The sequence below is a fragment of the Cygnus olor genome (genome assembly GCF_009769625.2).
Source record: "Cygnus olor isolate bCygOlo1 chromosome W unlocalized genomic scaffold, bCygOlo1.pri.v2 SUPER_W7, whole genome shotgun sequence".
Taxonomy (NCBI): domain Eukaryota; kingdom Metazoa; phylum Chordata; class Aves; order Anseriformes; family Anatidae; genus Cygnus; species Cygnus olor.
In genome coordinates, this window is record NW_024429078.1 from 1,195,515 (window position 1) to 1,218,604 (window position 23,090).

The 23,090-nt window shown below is 44.2% G+C and overlaps 1 protein-coding gene across 1 annotated transcript in view; it reads left to right on the plus strand.

Annotated features, from left to right (window-relative positions):
• LOC121063021 (CUGBP Elav-like family member 4) overlaps window positions 1–23,090 on the plus strand; it is a 1,483,068-nt gene that overhangs the window by 758,199 nt on the left and 701,779 nt on the right. The window contains exon 12 of the mRNA XM_040543331.1: window positions 14,740–14,906. Coding sequence (XP_040399265.1) covers window positions 14,740–14,867 — 128 coding nt within the window. The 3' untranslated portion in view covers window positions 14,868–14,906. The remainder of the gene's footprint in view (window positions 1–14,739; window positions 14,907–23,090) is intronic.

Sequence of the window (23,090 nt, forward strand, 5' to 3'; positions counted from 1 at the left end):
AACTTGTTGGCCTTCATGGTGAAAAAGCCTTTCTTCATATCCAGTCTAGAACTCTCTTGTTTCAATTTCTGTCCCTTGTCTCTTGTCCTCCCACCGTGCACCACTGTGAAGAGACTATGTCATTTCTCTCTCAAAGGGCAAGTTCGTCAGCCCTTGGCCATCCTGATGGACCTATGTGTGGTGGTTTTACCGTGCTAGGCAGCTGAACACCACAACCGCTCTCTCACTCCCCCCTCCTTAGATGAGGAGGGGAAGAAGTAAAGGAAAGAACAACTCACGGGTTGAGATAAGGATAATTTAATTAAAGGGAAAAAAATAATTATTAAGGAAAGATCATTATTAATTAAACAATTTAACTAAACAATTAACAATTTAACTAAAGGGGAAAAAAGGAAAGGGGAAAGGGAGGGGGAAAGGGAAAACTAAACAAAACAAGTAAAGGCTATGTGGAAGTGCAGAGGAAAGAAATTACTCTCTACTTCTCACAAATGAGCGATGCTTGACCATGTCCTTGAAGCAGGGCCTCAACACATGTAGCCGGTGTTCGGGAGGAGGACAGACGTTTTCACAACGAGAGCCCACCCCGCCCCTCTTCCTCCTTTTTCCACCTTTTATTGCTGAGTGTGACATCATATGGTATGGAATATCCCTTTGGTTGGTTTAGGTCAGCTGCCCTGGTGATGTTTCTTTTCTCACATCTTTGCCCACCCCTAGGGGGGGGTAGAGAGAGTCCTGATGCTGTGCCAGCACTGCTCAGCAGCAGACACAACACTGGTGTGATACCATTGCTGTTTTAGCTACAAGTGCAGAGCACAGCACTGTATGGGCTGCTGCAGGGAAAGTTAACATCCCAGCCCGACCCAGTGCACTATGCTAAACTCATTCCACTTTGTTACTGTCTTTCCTATGCTGGAGTCAGGGTTGGGAGGAGGAGGGTGCCCAAAACTGGATGTAGTATCCAGATGTGATCTAGTGAGTGCTGAGCAGAGAAGAGTAATCACTTCCCTGTTTGACTGCCTGTGCTCTCGTTAATAGAGCTCAAAATACTAACGCCCTCCCTTGCAGCTAGGGCACACCACTGGTGAGATCTTCTAGTGATGTAACCCATGTAAAGCCTAGAGACAGTGGGACTCAGCCTTCTTACACCAGCCAGGTATCAGTCCCCTTGATATTTTGACAGGCATATTTAATGTTTTAAAAGGGAGGAGCTAACATCTAAGAGCAGCTGCTTTCTTTGACTACTTCACAGGCAATAGGCTTTCTCCATTTTTGGCAAACATGACCTACAAATCTGATTTTGTGTTCTGACCATTTAAAGGAGAAATTATATGTCTGTTCTAAATAGGGGTTCCTAATTACCCTTTAAAATCCTTCTCCACTAAGGTTTCCAGAAATTGTAAGGTGTTTTCCCTGGTCATTGTGCATCTCCTGACATGGCTGAACAGACTGCAGAAGGATGCTTGTGTTATTGAGCTTTTAGAAATGCTTATGAAATAATAATTTTTGTTTGTTTAAGAGTCAATGCAAGATCCACATTTTTAGGGGAAACTTACATTTTTACGCACTTCTTCAAATTAAGTTCTCTGTCCAAATTATCAAAAGCCGTACTGCATTTCTTAGATCTTATTTTTTTCTAACCAAAGGCATTTTCAGTTGGATCTGGATCAGTACTTTATCTTACAGTTTAAAATGTATAACTCTTTCCTTTCTCTTGTTGGTACCCAGCATGGTTCAGTGCCACAACCTTCTGATCTAAATATTAAGAGATTTCCTCTTTTCTTTTTCTTCCAAATGAGTCACTGCATATGAGGAGGTTGTTTGTTTGTCTTTTTTTTCCATTTATTTCACTTTTACTTTTGTTAGCTGTTTTGTTAGCTGTTTTTCACACAATGGCCTCCATAAAAAGTAATGTATTGGCTTGAAAAGCATGGCCAAAAGCTATTCATCACTATTTCTGCCTTCTGAACAGAAATTTCTGGACTGTACAACAAGAGAAGCTTCTAGTCCTTCTATACCTATTAGGTTGCCCCAACCTACCCATAATGAGGTATCAGATATGCAATGACATAAAGGGGAGAGATGGTTTGTTTGCTATCTAAGTAATGATCAGCAAGGAGCAAGATTTACATTCTGTACATTGCTACACAAAGAACAGATCTATTTCAGAGACTCCCCAGGACAGGAGAGAACTGATTAAAAATAGTCATTAGTACAATTTGTATTGCACCTTCATGGTCTGTTTCTTTTTGGTTTTGCTGATTTTTTTTTCTTTAATTAACCCAGGAAGGAATTTTCCTTCCCACTATGAAATACTATCAACAGGAGAGTGATTTTATGGTGACTGTCTCTTGTAGATGAAGAAGGATGACTGTTTTTTTTCAGTAGCTGCAATGTTCATATAGCTTCTTTATCAAGAATCTGCAAATTCAGTGGGTTCCAAGAGAGAACCTGGGATCAAAGAAATGAAGATTAAGATGAGAAATGGAATGGGACACCTCTGATGGGAGCTTCAGTAGTTACTTTCATCTTGTTTATATGGTACAACTCCAACAAAAACAATGTAAAAATAACCATCTTGATTCAGCAACACTCACAGACTCATAGAATCACAGAATGATTTGGATTGGAAGGGACCTTAAATATCATCTAGTCCCAAGTCCCATGCCACGTGCAGGGACACCTTCCACAAGTACAGGCCCCATACAGCCTAGTTTTGGATGCATCTTTTACTTAGCACCTACTTAGATCTCACTCATACCTTGCATAAAACCTATACTAAGCTAATTCTTTTTTTCTAGTTTTACACCAGCAGAAGAACTTGTCTCCTGAAAAGTTCGTCCACTTTTTCCAACTATGTACTTTCCCCATAAACCCTATATGGACACATCATGACCTCAGATATTCACAAGGAAGGCTCAGAAAGCAAGTCAAGAAGAGTTCCTTCCACCTAAGAAAGAAACTAATGCCATTCACTTATCTGTAGGTGATTCCTTGCTGGCTAGCTTGTTCCTTATGAGGAAGATATTTATCAGCTGAGTTGGAACATGACACTACATGTTAGATGAACTACAGTGCTTCTTGTTCACAGCGTACATGTATGTATATTGGACCAACATTTGAATCATGGGGTCTCCAAAGACTGGCTGGAGCCTGAATCCTTCACTTCTTCCATCCATTCATTGGATGACTTCAACTCCTACTTAGCAAAATGGGTAGATCCACAGTCCGCAGCATCAGACAAATAGTTGCTCATCCTTTATACAAGTTGTGTACACAGGAAAATAAGAGAATAAAAGAAGTTTTTAGCATTGCCTCCATTCATAGGATGAAAAATCCGTTGTGGTTTTCTATATCAGATTTTTGCTTCTTCTTTTCCTCTTTTTAGAAAAAGTTGGTCCTGATCAGGTGCCCTGGTTGCAGATATATGCGAGTCAAAACCCCAGATCAGACCATACAGTAATTTAAACTGTCCAAATTTTGGTCTAATCTTGAATTTTAATCATTTGCTTTCAATGAAGTCATTTCAGTAATTTCTATATGAAAGAACAGATTGCGAAAGAGAAGAATAATAGAACTAAAAGTCTTTCTTGGTTAGAACCACCATATTCAGGGTCAGCATCTACAGCCCTCAAACTTCAGTGACTGCTTCTTTCAAGCAGTATCTGGGTAGCGTCCAACTGACTATACACAATAACAGGGACCACTTCTCTGTACATTCAAGCTCACACTTCCCGCACTGTATGGAAGTAGTTGCATGCATGGGAAGATGGGAAGGTGACATCAGGAAGATGCTCATGTATTTCTAGTTACCTTCTGCGCTGGGCATTCTGACCTTTAGAGAAAGTTAATCATGCCATCTACTTTCACTCCTCATTTAATCTCCCCTTCTCATCTGTTCAGTTTCTCTCAGCTGGAAGTAAGATGAAGAACGAGTACCAGTCAGCTGTCTCAGTGGTCCACAGCCCACACTTTGGGGCCATTTATTGTAAGGCATTAGCATCAATTGTTACCTCTGTCATGACAGTTACTGCAGTCCATGCCAGATTAGTAGGCAAGAACCAATTTTCTAAATATCTGAAAAATGAAATGAACGATAGATAGACAGACAGATAGATGTGCAGTATCAGAAGGGACTGTTCTGATCCTTTGGACTGAACTCCAAACTAACATATGCCAGATACCTTGGCTCATGTGACAGGTTCAAACCTTCTGCTTGAGTCATAGCATCCCTTTTAGAAAATCTCTTAATCAAGACTTCATGTGATAGGTGCTCCATCCCTATTGCTGAACAAGATGTTCCAAAATAGTTAATTACCTTCACTATTTAAAAAAATGCAGACTCAGTGTCTTATTTCCATTTTAAATTTGTCAAATGTCTGCTTCCATCCAGTGGAAATCGTCAAACTATTTTTTTTTCTGTATTAAAAAAAAACAAAACACAAACATTCTATTAGAAATTATTTATAGACTATAATTGGAAGACTGTTTAACCTTCTCTTCAATAAACTGTGGCAACTCTTGTTACTTTTTCAGACCTAGAATTATTCTTGCAGTTCTGCATAATTCTTAGACTTTTTTTTTTAAGAGAAATCACCTGAACTAAATGTAGAATTCCAATATGGACCATATTCATAGGTAACATCTCCTCACTATTTCTAGAGGATAATCTCCAAAGACTGGCTTTATCCAGAGAATGTACCGAGCCCTATAAGTATTTTAGCATAATCCTGAGAGCTCATGTATTTGGCTTTTACCAAGATACTTATGTTCTTGTTATAAGCACTGTTTTCCATTGTAGAATTCTTCTTTTTATGAGCTATCCACCTGCTTTTTCCTGTGGATACTTAATTTTACATTTTGTTGGGTTAAAATGAACACTCTCTGACTGAATCCAGCCTACACAGTGACCCAGGTCAGCCTGACTTACTTCTGTCATTATTTACCACTTTTAGTATGACTGGCAAATTTTACCAGTAATTACTTTAGATATCTTACAGGTAGTGTTAGAGAAACAGAATAGCACAGAGATTTCAGCACACTCCTGGAGGAGCCTACTAGAAACTCCTCAATATTATAAGTCACAATTTACAATTTTTTTCAGTGGTGTATCAGTTATCCAATTTTTTAGAAGTTTAATATGGGCTGCTTTCATCTTCTGTAAAGAAAATCTCTGTCAAATGCTCTAGAAGGGTTTAAGTAAACTTTATGAAAATTTACTTTATTAACCAAACTTGCAATTTCATGAAATCAGATTCATTTGATAGATTGTATTTTCCATGAAACCATGCTGATTAGTATTAATTGTACACCACTTAGTTTTTTATCATATTATCTCATGTCAAGATTTTCATAGTTTTACTTAGGCTTATAAAAGATTAACTAAGTTTACCAGGTCATCTGGTTTACATCCTTGAAAATTAAGAATAGATTTTTTTCTGGAGCACTTTGAAGCTTTTCTAATATTCCATAAATATCTAAAATGAATATAAATGATTCAGCAAATTTCTGAGACAATTCTTTGAATATTCTGGGGTTCCAATTATCCAACAGATTTGAAATATTTAATAGTAGTTGTTTAGCATAGTCATCAGTTAAAAACTGTTCATACATTACAAAATGGGTGGGTGGATGGATGGATGGATGGATTGGATAACTAGATAGACAGATCTCACTTGGAAATGATTAAGCATCAGTGGAAGGTTAAATATTCCAAAAAGTCATCCTACACTATTAGACACTGGAAAACAGCTGAAGTGCTATGCCCTTGATCTGCAGACATACTCCTTTACTCAGTATTCCACTACCCATAAATCACCGTACAATACAATACCTTCCAATGCACACATACATTATAGAGCTACTTACATATGGATTGTATCCTGAAATTCATTACAGCACTAAAAAAATTGCAAGACAGCAGCTAGTACATTGTGTAAAGAACATAGCAAGGTAAAGACCTTGCAAGGCAATTAAAGGGAAGCCTTCATTCTCTGATAAGACTAATAAACATGGGAAAAGAGAAACTGAACAGTCTTAGAAATGAAATGTACTGAGGTAGCGAGGAACTGCAGGGCAGCAGGGCAGCTCCCAATGGAGAGAGAAGAGTGGGAGTTCTTCCCCAGCACCCTTTCCCCAGAGAAGGCCCCAGTGATTTGAGCACCTCATAGTTGCCTTCCCACCAGAAAATGCCTTCTTGCCATTCCTAGATCTGCCCCTTCACTGGTTAGTAACAAAAGCAAGGAACCCAAGCTCTGATGGGACAATGATATTAATAGCCAATTATATTAATATGCAATTCCTTAACTACTAACACAACTGTTTGGGAGGAGGAAAAGAACAGGGCCATTGATCTAACCAATTGCCAGTGTTTTCTGCAGCTTCCTCCATCTTAGTAGTCTGGTCCAGGCCCCCTCCTATCTCCTCGGTAGCAACACTTTGGGTGCAAGAGAAGCAAGGGGCATGGACTTTTCGTGCACTGGTACTCAGCCTATGTGCACCATGTTTCTTCTCTCTCACTTCACGGGAATTTGCCTTCCACAGGCTGAGGCAGATTCTGCAGACCACAGTATTTTCCTCTTTTCTTACTCTTATTACTCTCTGCTGAGACGAGCATGGGTTGAATGACAAGGCGGAAGAGTTCAGAAGAATAAGATCCTTTCCTTAGCTAGTGACATTCTTAACTGGAGCAACAAGAAGTGCTAGGAAAGATCCCTCATGGCTGTCAGAGAAATAGACTGACAGCCAGAACCAGAACAGTGCATCTCTAGCCAAAAAAGCCAATGAGCACCAATGTCTATATTTCCATTGCAATCTCTTGTGAAGTGCATCACTGAGATACTAGTTTTGTGCAGCAAGCACATGGCATATATATCCAATAACTCTTCTTAGTTTTAGGACAAGTTAAATATTTGTTTCTTTGAGGTTTCCTATTTTCCTTTCCACTGCCTGAGACCAGCCTACTTATGTAAGTGGACCTGCTGTAGGACTGTCTGCCCCCAGTTCAGGAGTCTGGATCAAAAGTTGGCACCTGTCACTGACCACGGTCTTGACTTCTAATTTTGGGTATGCTTGGTGTACTTAACAAGCTTTGGGATGCATCCAGAGAAGGGTTTCTGCTGAAGAGAGGCAGCAAGTTATTCCAACCTGGTAGCAGATCATCAAAAGCCTGTTTTGCACACTGACTGCTAATTCTCCTTGCAGCATGCAAAGAGAAACAGAAAACTCACAAAGGCCAATTAGGGATCCATGGGAACCTAACGATGTGCTCATTCAGGACTGTACTTAGAGCACAAACTAATTCATGGCCATGCAGAGACTACTCACTTTGAATGAAAAGTTTACAGTTGTAAAACAGTCTTCAAACACACTCTGAGATAGATTGCAAATTCCCTTCTTTATCATCTCAGCCTATTAAAACAGAAAAACAGCCCGTAAGTAATATCAGCTACATAAAGCCAATGGTGATCATGCTGGTGTCTTGAGGAAGGCATGAAGCTCCCTCAGCAAGCCACACTACCAAGATTTTCTGTGGAAGAAATGGGGAGTTAAACCAAAGCTCCCTCCAGGATGCTACCCCAGTTTCCACCTGTAGTAAAAGTTATGCAGGAAAAAAGCAGGACAGGAGAAGCCATGGACTCCAATGTCAGTACCTTCCTGGAAGTTGCTGTGCAGACTCAGGAAGATTAGATGCCCTGAGCTACAATCCCAGCACATTTCTTGATTCTTTGCTGCTTTGATAAATCATTTATTAGAGCAGCCTTTTTACATAATCCCTGGGAAGAAAAAAAAAAAAAAAAAAAAAAAGCATAAAATAGATTTATCACAAAATCCTGTCCTCCTACCAACTATCTTCGACCAGGACATATATTTCTCTGATTATTAATTAACTGATGCACAGAAACAGCTTTGAGATTTTTAACCTCTCCCTTTCTCTTTTGTCCTTCAAGAGCGTAGATGACAATGCAGGGGTGGTATTCAAAATACAGATAGCTTCTCGAGCAATGGAAGTACAAGCATCGTGCTTTGAGCCCTGTAGTTATGAACTCAAGCATTAAAGCCATTCAGAAAACAAGCATGTAAGCTATTTTCCAGGTACACTCATTCTGTCCTTAGTCATACATGTTTAAATCTGGCATAGCACTAGAAGAGTAACAAAGCTGGTTAACTGTCAGTAGTGCACATAACAGAAAATACTGTCGTATAATCTATCAGTAGATATTTGATCTGCAAAGAGAAAGGAATATATTGTTATCATGTCTTCTCTATCTGCTTATCCCTTATCATTGTGAAATCTCAGCTCTCAGGATAAGCTATAGCTCTTCTTCTTTTTGGAGTCCATCCAAATATCTTCAACAACATGAAATACAACTCCACATAAATAACAGGAAGGGGGAAAGCTGAATGCATCAACAACTTCTGAGCATATCAAGCTCCCTGAAACTAAAACAGTCAAATGAAGCTAGAGGCATTAGCTGCTATGTCCCGAGGATGTGCTTACAAAGAAAATGCACAATTATTGGCATTTTCCCTCCTCCTTCTCTCTCCACAGCCCACCCAACACAGTCCCTCCACCCTCAGCAGCTAGACAGTAGAGATTTCTTATATTACAGCAGTGGGGTCCTGGGCTGCCCAGGGAAGTGGTTGAATCACCTTCCCTGGAGGTCTTTAAAAGACATTTAGATGTTGAACTTAGTGATATGGTTTAGTGGAGGACTTGTTAGTGTTAGGTCAGAGGTTGGACTAGGTGATCTTGGAGGTCTCTTCCAACCTAGACGATTCTGTGATTCTGTGATTCTGTGGATATCAGGACAACTAATGAGAATAAAATAAATAATACAAATCCGGTCCAGATCTGTGGGCAACTAATATACCAATAGCATCAAAGTACAGCTCTCAGCTTCATTATCTGCTCTAAATGAAATATAGTGAGCAAATGCACTTCTGATTTCTCTTATTAGTCCCATTTTTTAAAATGCTGTATTATTTACAGCTTTTCATAGAATGAGGAAATGGCCCTAGAATTCCATCTGAAAAGCAAAATGATTGTAAAAAATACAGTAGCTTTGTGAGCTTATCTAAAGGCAGGGTATTTCACAGGGGTCCAAATGTATCAACATCCCAGCACCAGGACTTATCACCCAATTAAAGGTCTCGTCTTGGCAAAAGTAGAGAAATAGTAGACTTCCATCACACTTGGCAGTAAGTTGCACAATCACCAGCACTTGTCAGTTGCACAATCGCCAGCCCTTGTTCTCATGGGAGACTTCAACTTCCCAGGCATGTCCTGGAAATACAGCACAGCTCAGAAGAAGCAGTCTAGGAGGATTCTGGAGAGTGTGGAAGATAGCTTCCTGACGCAGCTGGTTAGTGAGCCTACCAGGGGAGGTGCCCCGCTAGATCTTCTGTTCACAAACAGAGAAGGACTGGTGGGAGATGTGGTGGTCGGGAGCTGTCTTGGGCAGAGTGACCACGAAATGGTTCAGTTCTCTATTCTTGGCGAAGCCAGGAAGGGGACCAGTAAAACCGCTGTCTTGGATTTCCGGAGGGCTGACTTTGAGCTGCTCAGGACACTGGTTGGCCGAGTCCCTTGGGAGGAGGTTCTAAAGGGCAGAGGAGTCCAGGAAGGCTGGGCACTCTTCAAGAAGGAAATCTTAATGGCTCAGGAGCGGTCTGTCCCCAGGTGCCCAAAGACAAGCCAGTGCGGAAGAAGACCCGCCTGGCTGAACAGAGAGCTGTGGCTTGAGCTTAGGAGAAAAAAGAGGGTTTATGACCTTTGGAAAAGAGGGCAGGCCACTCAGGAGGACTATAAGGATGTTGCGAGGCTGTGCAGGGACAAAATTAGAAAGGCCAAAGCTCATCTGGAGCTCAATCTGGCTACTGCCATTAAAGATAACAAAAAGTGTTTTTACAAATACATCAACACAAAAAGGAGGACTAAGGAGAATCTCCATCCTTTACTGGATGCGGGGGGAAACATAGTTACAAAAGATGAGGAAAAGGCTGAGGTACTCAATGCTGCCTTTGCCTCAGTCTTTAGCGGCAAGACCAGTTGTTCGCTGGATACCCGGTACCCTGAGCTGGTGGAAGGGGATGGGGAGCAGGATGTGGCCCTCAATATCCACGAGGAAATGGTTGGCGACCTGCTACAGCACTTGGATGTATGCAAGTCAATGGGGTCGGATGGGATCCACCCGAGGGTGCTGAGAGAACTGGCGGAGGAGCTGGCCAAGCCGCTTTCCATCATTTATCGGCAGTCCTGGCTATCAGGGGAGGTCCATGTCGACTGGCGGCTAGCAAATGTGACGCCCATCTACAAGAAGGGCCAGAGGGTAGACCTGGGGAACTATAGGCCTGTTAGTTTGACGTCAGTGCCAGGGAAGCTCATGGAGTAGATTATCTTGAGTGTCATCACGCGGCACTTGCAGGGCAAGCAGGCGATCAGGCCCAGTCAGCATGGGTTTATGAAAGGCAGGTCCTGCTTGACGAACCTGATCTCCTTCTATGACAAAGTGACACGCTTAGTGGATGAGGGAAAGGCTGTGGATGTGGTCTACCTTGATTTCAATAAGGCTTTCGACACTGATTCCCACAGCATTCTCCTGAAGAAACTGTCTGCTCATGGATTGGACTGGCGTATGCTTCGTTGGGTTAAAAACTGGCTGGACAGCCGGGCCCAAAGAGTCGTTGTGAATGGAGTTAAATCCAGTTGGAGGCCAGTCACTAATGGTGTCCCCCAGGGCTCAGTATTAGGCTCAGTATTAGGGCCAGTCCTCTTTAATATCTTTATCGATGATCTGGATGAGGGGATCGAGTGCACCCTCAGTAAGTTTGCAGACGACGCCAAGTTAGGTGCATGCGTCGATCTGCTCGAGGGTAGGAAGGTTCTGCAGGAGGATCTGGATAGGCTGGACCGATGGGCTGAGGTCAACTGTATGAAGTTCAACAAGGCCAAGTGCCGGGTCCTGCACCTGGGGCACAACAACCCCAAGCAGTGCTACAGGCTGGGAGATGAGTGGTTGGAAAGCTGCCTGGCAGAGAAGGACCTGGGAGTATTGGTTGATAGTCGGCTGAATATGAGCCAGCAGTGTGCTCAGGTGGCCAAGAAGGCCAACAGCATCCTGGCTTGTATCAGAAGCAGTGTGGCCAGCAGGTCTAGGGAAGTGATTGTCTCCCTGTACTTGGATCTGGTGAGGCCGCACCTCGAGTACTGTGTTCACTTTTGGGCCCCTCACTACAGGAAGGACATGGAGGTGCTCAAGCGAGTCCAGAGAAGAGCAACAAAGCTGGTGAGGGGTCTGGAGAACAAGTCTTATGAGGAGCGGCTGAGGGAGCTGGGATTGTTCAGCCTGGAGAAGAGGAGGCTCAGGGGCGACCTTATCGCTCTCTACAGGTACCTTAAAGGAGGCTGTAGCGAGGTGGGGATTGGTCTATTCTCCCACATGCCCGGTGATAGGACGAGGGGGAATGGGCTAAAGTTGCGCCAGGGGAGGTTTAGGTTGGATGTTAGGAAGAACTTCTTTACTGAAAGGGGTGTTAGGCATTGGAATGGGCTGCCCAGGGAAGTGGTTGAGTCACCATCCCTGGAGGTCTTTCAAAGATGTTTAGATGTAGAGCTTAGTGATATGGTTTAGTGGAGGACTTGTTAGTGTTAGGTCAGAGGTTGGACTAGGTGATCTTGGAGGTCTCTTCCAACCTAAATGATTCTGTGATTCTATGATTCTGAGTATTTCTGGTGGGGCTTGTATACATAAGGATTTTGATTCAGCAATTAACAACACTGAGGAGTGACCCATACAGGCATTAGCCAGTTAGTACAATCTTACCTTGAGATGTGAGTCCCAGCTGCAGAACAGCTGCAGAACTGGTAAACCTTGGTTTAAGATAGGTGCCTGCTTTCACTGAAGTCAGTGCTGATCCCTGCTAAACAGCCAGTGGGATTTACAGTGTGATTTGTTTGGGCACAGCTAGCAGTGTCGTTCCCCCCCCCCCCAAAAAAAAAAAAAAAAAAGTGAAAAATTGCATTCTACACTCCACGGAGTGTATTGGCTAGACCTTTATTGATTATTTTAGGATCCCAAGGTGATTTGCTCACAAATGGGTGCCTGTGTAGACACTCTCTAAATGGATGTGTTTAGCCAGTAGGAGGTACGTTGCAACAGGACCAGTCACAAGAGTAGAAATCAAAGTTCACAGGCAAGTTATGTTCTCCAAAGACATGATATAAGCAATTGTGCAGCTGCAGCCAACTCAGCTTTGATATTTGGTAGCTGTGTCTATATTAGTAACGTAAACCTACCTGGCACTTTTCTTGAGCACTGGTGCCAGCTGGCACAGAATGGCCCACACCCAAATTATTAAATCCTGTTACTTTCCAGAATATCATGGCAACCTCCAAGTGAACTACTGAAAACAGCTTCTGTCCTGTGCTAATACTCATGCTGCGTCCAGGAATTGTTTGGAGTTAGGCATAAGCCAAACTATGCCAAGAACCTTTCTAAAAATTCAGTGGTATAGATGATTGGGCTTCAGTTTTTCTGAACTTCCCTGGCACGTTTTTAGTTTACTGTTAGAGCTGATGGGTCTTGGACAGCAGTATTAACAGTCCAGAGGTGATTTTAAAAAGAACTGTCTTTCACTGCAGCTATATTCAAGGATGTGAGGTAGCTAGACAGCAAATTTCAAGTTGAAGATCGAGTAAAGCATTTCCAAAGGAGCTGCCAGGAGTATTTAAAGACTGAATCAACTCAGGTGAAATCAGGAAGTGCTTAGTTTATTCCTTTGCTGAGACCAAATCACAGGGCCTTGTTGACTGATAGATTATTCAACTAGTCAGATGTAAACTGGGAACATTACCAGGTGCTTACTGGCTAAAAAGTAATTGCAAATGCAGATCCATTGCCATTTAATAATACGTAGGCTCATTACTCACCATAACTCTCTAGTTTTCTGTCTAGAGATTCATGACTGCCATGAGGCTCGAGCAACACTTCTGCTCACACCTTCAGAGCTGCAGTGTTGGTACCTCCTCATCCAGGTGGCTGGCAGGATAACTGTGTGGAGAGCCAGTTACCTGGAGCCTCGGCTTCAAGAGGGGAGGATGAGGAGGGATGCCTGTTTATTTCATGGGCCTCCCTCTTAAAACCACATCTGCCATACTTAATAAACCTGTTGTCTCACTTTGAGGCTGAGATCATAGGTTTTATGACCTCTCATAAACCTTTGTTATTAGCCAAAGGCAGGGAGTACAGCTTTAATGCAAGAGTGAGGCGGTGTGTTTCTGTATATGTGTGTATTCATGTGTGCATGTCTTTTCCAAACAAAAGCCACCCTGTGTCATGTGTGAGCCTTGCTTTCGAGGAGGAACTAGACCAGAGAGGAGGTGCTGCTGAATGCAGTCACGGAACAGCCCAAGGCTGTAAACCATGTCTGGTGCTGTTGTCAGGAGCAGGTATATACCTGGCAGCAAATGCTCAGCATTATCTTTTTGAGGGGCTCTAAAGCTGTCTCTTCATTTCAGCCTGTCTGTCTAGAGACACTGGGTTTCTGGGGCTGATTTGTGCTGCCAGAGCTTTGCAGGGGTGGGAAAACAGATGGCTTTGTCTGGACTGTAGGCTTGTCCAGGCTAGACTTACCTAGAGTTTTTGCTCAGAAATCTTTTTGGTGAACAGGGACATTTCTGGCAAAGGTAGCACAGGCAATTCTTGTACAATGTGATGGCCCCCTGTCTCAGTCATATCTCAGTCTCCTGGTCACTCCAGCTAAAGTCATGTACAGTATGTGCAAACGAGGTCTCCTCCTGGAGCTAACATAAGAAAAAAAAAAGAAAAAAAAAAAAGAAATTAAAAACCTTCCTCAAAGCTGAATGAGTTAGATGCATTGCATCTAGCTTAGTTCTGAGCTATCTTGCCTCTTCTGATCCTCTTCCACTGAGACAAAGAATGAGTGGCCTGTAGGTACAATATTCAATCACTATGGGTGCTTCTATTGCTGGATGGAGTCCATGGCTGATTAGATGGTGTGCTGGCAAGGTATGAAACTACTTACAGAAACCATGTTAGGAAAGCACTAGTGTTCATATTTCTCAACTGCAGCATCAACATAAAGTAAAGGTCTGCAGTAATTGCCAGTTAATAAAGCTCCTCATATTCTTAAGTGGCCAACAATCAAACTATTCGTGCCAATGAATACCATAATGGAGAGCTTATTAAACTCACATTTTGCTTATATTGCCATAATAAGGAGGTAGCAGTAGGTATATCAGGTTCCCTTCATTTTGAATATTGGAAGGCAAAGGAAAGGTTATGCTGGGGAGTGAAGGAGGGTCTAGAAAGAGATGTTACCCAGTCACAACGGAGGAAAAAAGAACAAGACAGAGAACAAGTGCCTTGAGACCATGCATCACATCTGCTCTAGGGTGACCCAAATCTTTCTTGTGCTGGTACTGTGGCACCAGCCTTTGGATCCCCATGCTTCACATAGTCTCGTGTCTGAACTGGCACTCAGACCAGGCACAGCATCCTGGGACACCGACCTGTAACAACCCCTCCTACCCTCCATCCCCCATTGGCAACCATCCTCTCCTCACTTTACTGCCCGTCTGCCCACCCTCCTACCTGCTCACTTACTCCCTCCCGCCACCCTCACCCCCTTCCCCATGTTCATTCTCAGTGGTCATTGCATGTACATGCCTTGGCCCCCTTCAGCTCATTAAGCCCTCTGCCTTGCCTCATGTTTTGACAGGTTTTGTGAGTTTTGACAATCCTGCCAGTGCCCAAGCTGCCATCCAGGCTATGAACGGCTTCCAGATTGGCATGAAGAGGCTGAAGGTGCAGCTGAAGAGGCCAAAGGATGCTAATCGTCCCTACTGAAGGGTTGTGGGAACCACTGGATACAAAGCACTAGCACAGGTATCTGCATGGGGAAGGGGGTGTCAGCTGTGGTTGTAGCCTCTCCTTTGTGCTGTAGACCCCCAAAAAGATTCAGCTCTGCAACTCTCTGGCTTCTGCCTTTTCCACTTAGGCCTCTAGCTAGAGCCACACCACACAGACACCCACCCACACATAAACCAGAAACTGTTTGTGCCTCATTAGAAAGAGAGATGGAAGGATGCTTAACGATGGTTCCCCACCCCAGTAGCATCCTGCATCTCTCCAAATTCTTCCTGGTCACTAGAGGGGAAGCAGCAGCTGTCCTGATTCCCCTTGCTCAGCCAAAGGCAGCATTTCTGGTGGCTGAAGAAAATCAGCAATTAAGCGATGGGACTGGGCTGCAGTTTAATCCCAGGTGACTGGACTGAGACAGTGTCTGTCTCAATAGCTCTGTGTTGCAAATGTTTCAAAGCATTCTTCATTCTTCATGCAGTATAGTCTGTATCCAATTTCATCCCAGCATAATAACTATATGTAAATATGTCTCCGTGACAACTAAATAACACCTAATTTCTTTGTTTCCAAGCCCAATGAATTAATAGGAGGATCCATGCTGTCATCTTGTTCAGTTGCTGTTAACTTCTGTATATAGATAAAACCCAAACAAAGCCAAGGAAGCTTTGCTTGAGTGAGGACCTAGACGTATCTGAATGAGGGTCTCATTGTAAGACTCAAGTGCTTTGTGTTGTTGAAAAGGAGACAACTTGATGCTACAAGGAAACTTCCAATACATGTAACAGTGTCAAAAATATCAGAAGCAGCAGCTTGTTTCATTGGTATTCCAGCCTATTAGCAATAACAACAATGGAGATGTTTCCAAAAATGGAAACATTTTCCACCACTGACTGGCCTTTCCATTAGATAATTCTTAGAGAAATTAAATATATAAAATGTATATGTTTGTTGCAGAGATGGCAAGTCTCTGCTGTTAAAGCCATTCCATACCAGAGATTCCCCAATAAACCCAGCACTTAAGGTCACCCTAAGCTGCAACAAGCAGTTTGCATGCCTAAGTTAGTGACAGAGAGATGGGTTAGGTAAGCTTTCTAGGCCATTATGACCATAACATCTAAGATCCAGTGATTCTAATTCAGGCCTTTTTGATTCACTTAAGGTTCAGGCAGAAAGTCCCCTTCAACCCTCCCAAAGAACTATGAAGTGATCCAGTTTTTCACTGGTATCTCTAATATCTTTGAAAATACCCTATTGTGGTCTGCAGAGCAGTATCTTTTCTATTGAGAATTAAGGAATGGGATTAAAATGTCTTTGAAAGAGGTGCTGCACTGAACAAAACATGGAGCAGACTAAGAAAACTTCCAATAAATGTATTAGGTGCATGTTCTAATTTCAAAGGGGCTTTTAGTATCTCTCTGGCAATAATGACTCAAGATACAACTTCCGTAGTCCAGAATCTCCTTTATATGTGACTATACGAAGATAATTTTCAATGCATTTTCCCTCTTCACATACCTCTTTTCTTTTCCTTGCTTATGACAAGGCCTCTTGGAAGCTTGAAACCAAAATACGTTTCCATATCGAAATGCTTTTTGCTTCATCACACAGGCTTTTTTTACTGCAGGCTTTGCTCAGAAGTGTTGGGAGAGAGCAGGAGATGCATGCATGCTATTTTGTTAAAGCAGGGACTGTCTTTGTTGGGGAGATTTTCAATAACACCTGCAAAGGGATGAAGGAACACATGTATCTCCCTAGTTGTTTGGCACCAAGCAATAGCTTTATATTGTAGCGTAACTGTGAACACTGAGGATATGCTTGTTTCTTATGGTTGTGTAAGAAAGTGCAGGGCTGTAGACTCCAGTGTTGCTAAAGATCCATGGGTATGAGTCTGTGGTATTTTCCTTATCATGGATCATCATGAAGTGTTCTAGGTCTAGCTTTTCATAACCAGGCTGACTTTGAGGTCTTGGCTAGTTTCCCCCCAAAGAATCACTCAGTAGTTTTTGTGGTTTTGGTTTGGTTTGGTTTGGGTTTTTGCATCTAATAAAAGGGATTAGCCAAGTGTATGTGGCCCCTGGAGGGCACTTAAGGAGTGTATATAGCCCAAGGAAGTTTCTGATTTAGCATAGGAGGTTGTCAGGTCAGACTGAAGAGGACATTTAGTGAAGGGCAAGGGTAGTCAAAACCTCAGAAGGGCTTAGATCCAGATCTCTCTTCAGCTTATTTGCTTTCCAGTGCTAGGAGACATCCATACCAGCACCCTAGAAGAAAACACAGGGTTTTTAGTCATGATGGCTCAATACAAGGCAGTTTCCAGCCAGGGCGCAGGGCTAACCCCTCAGTAATTAGCCCTACTTAGAGAAAGATCAGTTGTCCTTGGCTCAGCACTGTGTTATTGTACCCCACGGCTGGTTTCATGTGCAACCTCTAGTCAGCCACCAAAATACCACTGGGAGTCTCTGACACACCTACTCAGTAGACAGTAACATTAATACAACAATAAGTTTCCTAAAAACACTAGAGTAAAAGCCAGCTAGATCCATAGGCACAGATATCTACCAGATAGATTTCTACAGATCTACCCTTGCAGGGTAGAAAGCAGGTAGCTCCTTTAACTGGCAGAAACACAATAACTCCTGTACGGTTTTTATCTTCTTTTACTTTGGTCACAGCTCTTCAGTCCTTAGGTCCAATATGAAGCATGTGAATAACCATATTGACATCAGGGCAATTATTCATGTGCTTCAAGAGTATGCTCAAGAAACTTTTTCATTGAGGATTTTCTAAGGAAAAGCTTTGTTTTATCAAAGTCCTTTCCAAAAATAAGAAGCTGCCAACAAAATCACAGGCAGCACCCAGTTTGATGTAAACCACCAGTGTTTTTTCTCAACCAAGAAAGAAAGCTATTCGCTCTATTTAATTCTGTATGCACTTGTTGTGGTTTAGCCCGGCTGGCAGTCAAACACCACACAGCCGTTCGCTCACCCTCCCCCCTCCCTCTCCGGGATGGGGGAGAGAAATGGGAAAGTGAAGCCTGTGAGTTGAGATAACGACAGTTTATTAAGACAGGGAAAAGAATAACAACAATAATAATAATAATAATAGTATTAATAGTAATAATGTGTACGAAATAAGTGATGCACAATGCAATTGCTCACCACCCGTTGACCGATGCCCAGCCTATCCCCGAGCAGCCGGCCCCCACCTCCACCCCGGCTAGCCACCCCTATATATTGTTCAGCATGATGTCAGATGGTATGGAATACCCCTTTGGCCAGTTTGGGTCAGCTGTCCTGGGTCTGTCCCCTCCCAGCTCCTGCTGCATCCCTAGCCTGCTCGCTAGCAGGACAGAGCGAGAAGCTGAAAAGTCCTTGGCTTGGTGTAAGCACTGCTCTACAACAATTAAAACATCAGCATGTTATCAGCGCTCTTCTCATCCTAATCCAAAACATAGCACCCTGCCAGCTACTAGGAGGAAAATTAACCCTGTCCTAACTGAAACCAGGACAGATATCCACCCCTTATTCCATACCATTTATGTCATGCTCAGGTTACACTCTTTCCAATACCTTCTAATTAATCACCATTTTCATCTATGATATATAGCAACCATGGTAGCGATGACATACAGTGTTATATGATAATTAACATACTATAATTCAACTCATGGGCTATTCTCACCCAATATTAGGTCCCCTTGAGGTACACACCGGACCTCCCCATTCTTTTGCATTACCCACCAAGTGCATCCAGGTCCCTGAGCAAAAGCAATCCCACGAATGGGTTTGCCTTTTCCTGAGGCAGGAGTAGCCCAGACTGTCTTACCCAGCATGTTTCTTACGTGCACTACAGGAACTTTATCCCCTTCTACAGTGCGTAACAGGTTTGATTGGGCAGGTCCAGCTCGGTTGGCAGATCCTCTAGTATTGACTAACCAGGTGGCCTTTGCCAAATGTGTTTCCCAATTTTTGAATGTCCCAGCACCCATTGCTTTCAGTGTAGTCTTTAACAGTCCATTGTATCGTTCAACTTTCCCGGAGGCTGGTGCATGATAAGGGATGTGATACACCCACTCAATACCATGTTCTTTGGCCCAAGTGTCTATAAGGTTGTTTCGGAAATGAGTCCCATTGTCTGACTCAATTCTTTCTGGGGTGCCATGTCGCCATAGGACTTGCTTTTCAAGGCCCAGGATAGTGTTCCGGGCGGTGGCATGGGGCACAGGATATGTTTCCAGCCATCCGGTGGTTGCTTCCACCATTGTAAAGTACGTGGCGCTTGCCGTTGCGGGTTTGGGGGAGTGTGATGTAATCAATCTGCCAGGCCTCTCCATATTTGTATTTCAGCCATCGTCCTCCATACCAGAGAGGCTTTGACGGTTTGGCTTGTTTAATTGCAGCACATGTTTCACAATCATGAATAACCTGTGCTGTAGTGTCCATGGTCAGGTCCACCCCTCGGTCACGAGCCCATCTGTATGTTGCATCTCTACCTTGATGGCCTGAGGTGTCATGGGCCCATCGGGCTATAAATAATTCACCTTTATGTTGCCAGTCCAGGTCCACCTGAGCCACTTCAATCTTAGCAGCCTGATCCACCTGCTGGTTGTTTTGATGTTCTTCAGTAGCCCGATTCTTGGGCACATGAGCATCTACATGGCGTACCTTTACAACCAGGTTCTCTACCCGGGCAGCAATATCTTGCCACAATGCAGCAGCCCAGATGGGTTTGCCCCTGTGCTCCCAGTTGTTCTGCTTCCATTGCTGTAGCCACCCCCACAGGGCATTTGCTACCATCCATGAATCAGTATAGAGATAGAGAACTGGCCACTTTTCTCGTTCAGCAATATCTAAGGCCAGCTGAACGGCTTTCACTTCTGCAAACTGACTCGATTCACCTTCTCCCTCAGCAGCTTCTGCAACTCGTCGTGTAGGACTCCATACAGCAGCTTTCCATCTCCGATGCTTTCCCACAATACGACAGGACCCATCAGTGAACAGGGCATATTTCTTCTCATTTTCTGGTAGCTTGTTGTACAGTGGGGCTTCTTCAGCACGGACCACCTCCTCCTCTGATGATATCCCAAAGTACTTGCCTTCTGGCCAGTCCATAATCACTTCCAGGATTCCTGGGCGACTGGGGTTTCCTATTCGAGCCCGCTGAGTAATCAGTGCAACCCACTTGCTCCATGTAGCATCAGTTGCATGATGTGTAGAGGGGACCCTTCCTTTGAACATCCAACCCAGTACCGGCAGTCGGGGTGCCAGGAGGAGCTGCGCTTCAGTACCGACCACTTCCGAAGCAGATCGAACTCCCTCATATGCTGCCAATATCTCCTTTTCGGTTGGAGTATAGCGGGCCTCAGATCCTCTGTATCCCCGACTCCAAAACCCCAGGGGTCGACCTCGAGTTTCCCCAGGTTCTTTCTGCCAGAGGCTCCAGGTGGGGCCATTCTCCCCGGCTGCGGTGTAGAGCACATTCTTTACATCTGGTCCTGTTCGGACTGGCCCAAGGGCTACTGCATGAACTATTTCCTGTTTAATTTGTTCAAAGGCTTGTCGTTGCTCAGGGCCCCATTCAAAAGCATTCTTCTTACGGGTTACTTGGTAGAGCGGGTTTACAATCAGACTGTAATTTGGAATATGCATTCTCCAAAACCCCACGACACCTAGGAAAGTTTGTGTTTCCTTTTTGCTAGTTGGTGGAGACGTAGCTGTTATTTTGTTGATCACATCCATTGGGATTTGACGACGTCCATCTTGCCATTTTATTCCTAAAACCTGGATCTCTCGTGCAGGTCCTTTAACTTTATTTTGTTTTATGGCAAAACCGGCCTTCAGAAGGATTTGGACTATTAATTCTCTTTCTCGAAAACTTCCTCTGCAGTGTCACCCCACACAATGATGTCATCGATGTACTGCAGGTGTTCAGGAGCCTCCCCCTGCTCCAGTGCAGACTGGATCAGTCCATGGCAAATGGTAGGGCTGTGTTTCTACCCCTGGGGCAGCAGATTCCAGGTGTATTGAACACCCCTCCAAGTAAAAGCAAACCATGTCCTGAACTCTGCTGCTAAAAGGATGGACAAAAAAGGGGTTAGCGATATCAGCTGTGGCGTACAACCTGGCTGCCTTTGATTCCAGTTCGTACTGGAGTTCTAGCATGTCCGGCACTGCAGCACTCAGTGGTGGCGTGACTTCGTTCAGGCCACGATAGTCCACTGTTAGTCTCCACTCACCATGAGACTTTTGCACTGGCCATATCACAGAATCACAGAATCATTTAGGTTGGAAGAGACCTCCAAGATCACCTAGTCCAACCTCTGACCTAACACTAACATGTCCTCCACTAAACCACATCACTAAGCTCTACATCTAAACGTCTTTGAAAGACCTCCAGGGATGGTGACTCAACCATTTCCCTGGGCAGCCCATTCCAATGCCTAACAACCCTTTCGGTAAAGAAGTTCTTCCTAACATCCAACCTAAACCTCCCCTGGCGCAACTTTAGCCCATTCCCCCTCGTCCTATCACCGGGCATGTGGGAGAATAGACCAATCCCCACCTCGCTACAGCCTCCTTTAAGGTACCTGTAGAGAGCGATAAGGTCGCCCCTGAGCCTCCTCTTCTCCAGGCTGAACAATCCCAGCTCCCTCAGCCGCTCCTCATAAGACTTGTTCTCCAGACCCCTCACCAGCTTTGTTGCCCTTCTCTGGACTCTCTCGAGCACCTCCATGTCCTTCTTGTAGTGAGGGGCCCAAAACTGAACACAGTACTCGAGGTGCGGCCTCAACAGATCCAAGTACAGGGGGACAATCACTTCCCTAGACCTGCTGGCCACACTGCTTCTGATACAAGCCAGGATGCTGTTGGCCTTCTTGGCCACCTGAGCACACTGCTGGCTCATATTCAGCCGACTATCAACCAATACTCCCAGGTCCTTCTCTGCCAGGCAGCTTTCCAACCACTCATCTCCCAGCCTGTAGCACTGCTTGGGGTTGTTGTGCCCCAGGTGCAGGACCCGGCACTTGGCCTTGTTGAACTTCATACAGTTGACCTCAGCCCATCGGTCCAGCCTATCCAGATCCTCCTGCAGAACCTTCCTACCCTCGAGCAGATCGACGCATGCACCTAACTTGGCGTCGTCTGCAAACTTACTGAGGGTGCACTCGATCCCCTCATCCAGATCATCGATAAAGATATTAAAGAGGACTGGCCCTAATACTGAGCCTAATACTGAGCCCTGGGGGACACCATTAGTGACTGGCCTCCAACTGGATTTAACTCCATTCACAACGACTCTTTGGGCCCGGCTGTCCAGCCAGTTTTTAACCCAACGAAGCATACGCCAGTCCAATCCATGAGCAGACAGTTTCTTCAGGAGAATGCTGTGGGAATCAGTGTCGAAAGCCTTATTGAAATCAAGGTAGACCACATCCACAGCATTTCCCTCATCCACTAAGCGCGTCACTTTGTCATAGAAGGAGATCAGGTTCGTCAAGCAGGACCTGCCTTTCATAAACCCATGCTGACTGGGCCTGATCGCCTGCTTGCCCTGCAAGTGCCGCGTGATGACACTCAAGATAATCTACTCCATGAGCTTCCCTGGCACTGACGTCAAACTAACAGGCCTATAGTTTCCCAGGTCTACCCTCTGGCCCTTCTTGTAGATGGGCGTCACATTTGCTAGCCGCCAGTCGACATGGACCTCCCCTGATAGCCAGGACTGCCGATAAATGATGGAAAGCGGCTTGGTCAGCTCTTCTGCCAGTTCTCTCAGCACCCTCGGGTGGATCCCATCCAGCCCCATCGACTTGCATACATCTAAGTGCTGTAGCAGGTCGCCAACCATTTTCTCACGGATTATGAAGGCCACATCCTGCTCCCCATCCCCTTCCACCAGCTCAGGGTACTGGGTATCCAGAGAACAACTGGTCTTGCTGCTAAAGACTGGGGCAAAGAAGGCATTAAGCACCTCAGCCTTTTCCTCATCTTTTGTAACTAAGTTTCCCCCCGCATCCACTAAAGGATGGAGATTCTCCTTTGTCCTCCTTTTTGTGTTGATATATTTGTAAAAACACTTTTTGTTATCTTTAACAGCAGTAGCCAGATTGAGCTCCAGATGAGCTTTGGCCTTTCTAATTTTGTCCCTGCACAGCCTCTCAACATCCTTATAGTCCTCCTATATACATAACATCCTTATAGTCCTATC